The sequence below is a fragment of the Cryptomeria japonica genome, chromosome 10 (genome assembly GCF_030272615.1).
Source record: "Cryptomeria japonica chromosome 10, Sugi_1.0, whole genome shotgun sequence".
In the NCBI taxonomy this organism is placed as follows: Eukaryota; Viridiplantae; Streptophyta; class Pinopsida; order Cupressales; family Cupressaceae; genus Cryptomeria; species Cryptomeria japonica.
The window spans coordinates 361,273,383-361,277,077 of record NC_081414.1 but is presented as its reverse complement, the minus strand read 5'-3'; the positions used below and the strand labels follow the sequence as shown (position 1 = coordinate 361,277,077).

At 35.4% G+C, this 3,695-nt stretch overlaps 1 protein-coding gene across 1 annotated transcript; it reads left to right on the top strand.

The window, feature by feature from the left end:
• Positions 1-562: 562 nt before the first annotated feature.
• On the top strand, positions 563-2,405 carry LOC131042803 (probable methyltransferase At1g29790). Its single transcript, XM_057976124.2, has one exon. The coding sequence runs from the start codon at positions 883-885 to the stop codon at positions 2,218-2,220; it is 1,338 nt and encodes a 445-aa protein (XP_057832107.2). The 5' UTR covers positions 563-882; the 3' UTR covers positions 2,221-2,405.
• Positions 2,406-3,695: the final 1,290 nt, after the last annotated feature.

Genomic DNA, 3,695 nt, shown 5'->3' with positions numbered 1-3,695 from the left:
ATTTATTTGGTGGATTTTATAGTAAACGTTAGAAGCTCCAAAGTTGGCTTCAGATCAATAAAAGAAAGAGACGCTACAAAATACAAGGCTAGGCTTGGTCGTCCATGCATTTCCCAACTCATAGATCAAAAGAAAAAAATATATATATCTCAAATCAAAAGGCTTGATTTAATGATAAAATCCATATTGTAGACATCAACAAAAGTTTTTTAATTTATTTGATGGATTTTATAGTAAACGTTAGAAGCTCCAAAGTTGGCTTCAGATCAATAAAAGAAAGAGACGCTACAAAATACAAGGCTAGGCTCGGTCGTTCATGCATTTCCCCACTCATACATCAAAAGAGAAAAAAATATATCTCAAATCAAAAGGCTTGATTTAATGATAAAATCCATATTGTAGACATCAACAAAAGTTTTTTAATTTATTTGATGGATTTTATAGTAAACGTTAGAAGCTCCAAAGTTGGCTTCAGATCAATAAAAGAAAGAGACACTACAAAATACAAGGCTAGGCTCGGTCGTCCATGCATTTCCCAACTCATACAACTTTATCACATAATTCTAAGCTCTGCACCAGGAACGGAGGAATTCACAGCCATGCAATCGATAAATGACATGGCTTTGATCTCAAATCGATCATAATCGCGTGTCCGGAAGAATCCATCAGTGCAAGCGACATCTTGTCTGTAACGTGCGTATGGAAGTTAATGCGGGCATAGAAAGCCATGAGGAGCGCGTGGGACGGACCGAGAAGCTTTTGTCACATATCTCAATACCCATCTCTAGTTAAAAACCATCACAGAAAGTTTCCATAAAACAGGAATGCGGGCCCTGAAGGGCTCTGGATTGCACCCAATTTTCCTTCTCGCCCTTCTTTTCAATGTCTTCCGACGGAAATTCAAAACGAAAGGCCGGAAACTCATCGAAGTTGCACATCATTTTGCTCATTTTGTGCACAAATTTGGCCTCTATTTTCCTCTTCTCCGGCCCATTTCACTGGATTCCCCTGCAGTATCTCCACCCCGACAATGACTCCACCCACAGCCAAAATCTCTCCTCAAATCGTGCAATGCAGGGGAACGAGGAGCTAATAGCGAGTCTTAACCAGACAAGGCGGGAGCTACAATCATCAAAAGAGCTCTCGGAAGAACTAAAAGCCCAGATCGCTCAGCTCACACAGTTTCTGAGATCCTCTGTTCAACACCCAAACAGCAATGACCCAGACGACCCATGGCTGAAGTGGGGAGGAGGATCGCTGCGGGCGGAGCTGAGGGAATTCATTTCCCCAAAGAAGCTTCCTCTGGGGAACAGTCCCAACATCGGATCAGACACCATTTATCCCTCTGTGGGACAGGCATGTGCATTGTTCAAGGATGATCTCAACCAGTACATGGACTATAAGCCCGGGGAGCTCTGCCCTAAAGACGAAGTTCTGGCCCAGAAGCTCCTGCTCTGGGGCTGCGAACCGCTCCCCCGCCGCCGCTGTATTCCCCACAATTCCCCCAATTACCAGGAACCGTTCCCATTTCCTGACTGTATGTGGACCACTCCGCCCAATTCCTCTGTCGTCTGGACTGCTTACACCTGTAAAGATTACGCCTGCCTCATCGACAGAAAAAACCACCCGGGTTTCGACGACTGCAAGGACTGTTTCGACCTTCAATTCAGGGAGAAGACCCGCTGGCTCCGCCCTGGTGGATCCATCGATTACTCCATCGATGAAGTTCTGGCCCTGAAAAAGGGCACAATCCGCATCGGGCTCGACATTGGCGGCGGAACGGCGACCTTTGCAGTCCGGATGCGGGAGCGGAACGTGACGATTGTGACCACATCCATGAATTTTAATGGGCCTTTCAACAATTTCATTGCTTCCAGAGGACTCGTGCCGCTTTACATCACCATTACTCAGCGCCTGCCCTTTTTTGACAACACTCTTGATATCGTTCATTCCATGCATGTTCTTAGTAACTGGATTCCTACCCAGTTGCTGGAATATATACTGTATGATATATATAGGATCTTGAGGCCTGGAGGGGTTTTTTGGCTCGATCATTTCTTTTGCATCGAGGATCAGCTGGAAACTTTTGTGCCCATGATTGAAAATCTGAGGTTTAATAAGCTCAAGTGGAGTGTTGGGCGTAAGTTGGACAGAGGGCCTAAGTTTAAGGAAATGTATATCTCGGCTCTCTTGGAGAAGCCTCTTGAGAGGCACTCATAATCATTAGCAGAGTAGTTTTAGTTTGTAGTTTTAAGCTTCATGCACTGTGAGCACTTCTTTGGGTTTACAGCTCAACTGGGTTTTTTTCAATGGTTGTCTAGTCGGACAAAAATCACACATCTGTGAAAGGAAACGATTTTGTGATTGATAGGTATGTTAAGTTTATTGATAAAATCTTAAACATATATAGTAATCTAAATTAATTTTTTATAGAAACAATGTGGAATATATAAATGTCTACATTTCAAATTTTATATGACAGATTATAACAATTTGAATACGCGTATAGCTAAACCACAAGTCGCTTCAAGCTAAATAGCCATGTGAAAGGAATTCATCCAAAGAGGTCGAGCGTGGGCCTTGTAGTTTGAACCTTGATGGATAGATTCTATAATGCAGACCATCATCATCACCAATTGTGAAGAAATATCATTTTGAGTTATATTATTTACTTAGAAAGTTGTTTTGTTCTATTTTTAAAATGTTTTATTTATTATATTTCAAAGTTTTTTATATTTATATATTTAATTTTTATATCTAATTATATTGACTACTTTTTTAATCAAAGATTTATTTTTTATTTTTAAAATATATATAGATTATTTTATGATTTTTATGTACACGATCACAACATGAGACTTCATATCTTGCTACTACTATAAAATGATGTGTAATAAAATAAAAATATTTGAAAATTCTATTAAATATTATATTTGTGTATTTAATTATTTTTATTTAATTATAACTAATCTTAAAGATGTTAAAAAATGTCTATCTTGAATTATTATATTTATTTAAGAGTTTTTTATTTAATTTTTAAATTTAAACATTATTTTCTTTTATTTACATAATTTTCTAAAGAGTTGTTTTATTTTATTTACTACAAGTCATTTTAAAGTTATTTTATTTTTTAAAAAAATTAAATTATTTTATTTATTTAAAAGATTTTATATGCTTAAGAGTTATTTTATTTAGTTAAGAGTTTTTTAAATTGTTTTGTTTATTTTAGAATTATTTTATAGTTTTAGTTTATTTTCTTTTTCTTTTTTAATTTATTGCTCTTTATTAGTTTTTGTTAACATGCTTAGATCATTACATTGATTTTTTACATAGCGAATAATTGATTTGTGTATATTAATGAACTAGCATACCTATATTTTTAGAAATCTAAGTAAAGTATGCGAGAGATATCAAGTTTCAAAATATGGAATATTTATATATTCAATGATAAAGTATGAGGTGCAATTAAATTCAATGAGAGATGATATTTTTAATTTAATTTTGGTTAAATTTGAATTAATGATAATTAAAAGTATATCATACTTTTTAGAAGTATAATAACAACATTTGTAAAATATTATGCAAATTAAAAATTTGAAATAATTTTTCAAAATGATATTTAAAAAAAGGAAAAAAAAATCACTTGACTAATCGTTCACGAAATACTAATACTGTTAAACAACATCTATTCTATT

Coding starts and splice junctions, on each gene's coding strand:
- LOC131042803 (XM_057976124.2), top strand. CDS start 883: ATGTCTTCCGACGGAAATTCAAAACGAAAGGCCGGAAACTCATCGAAG.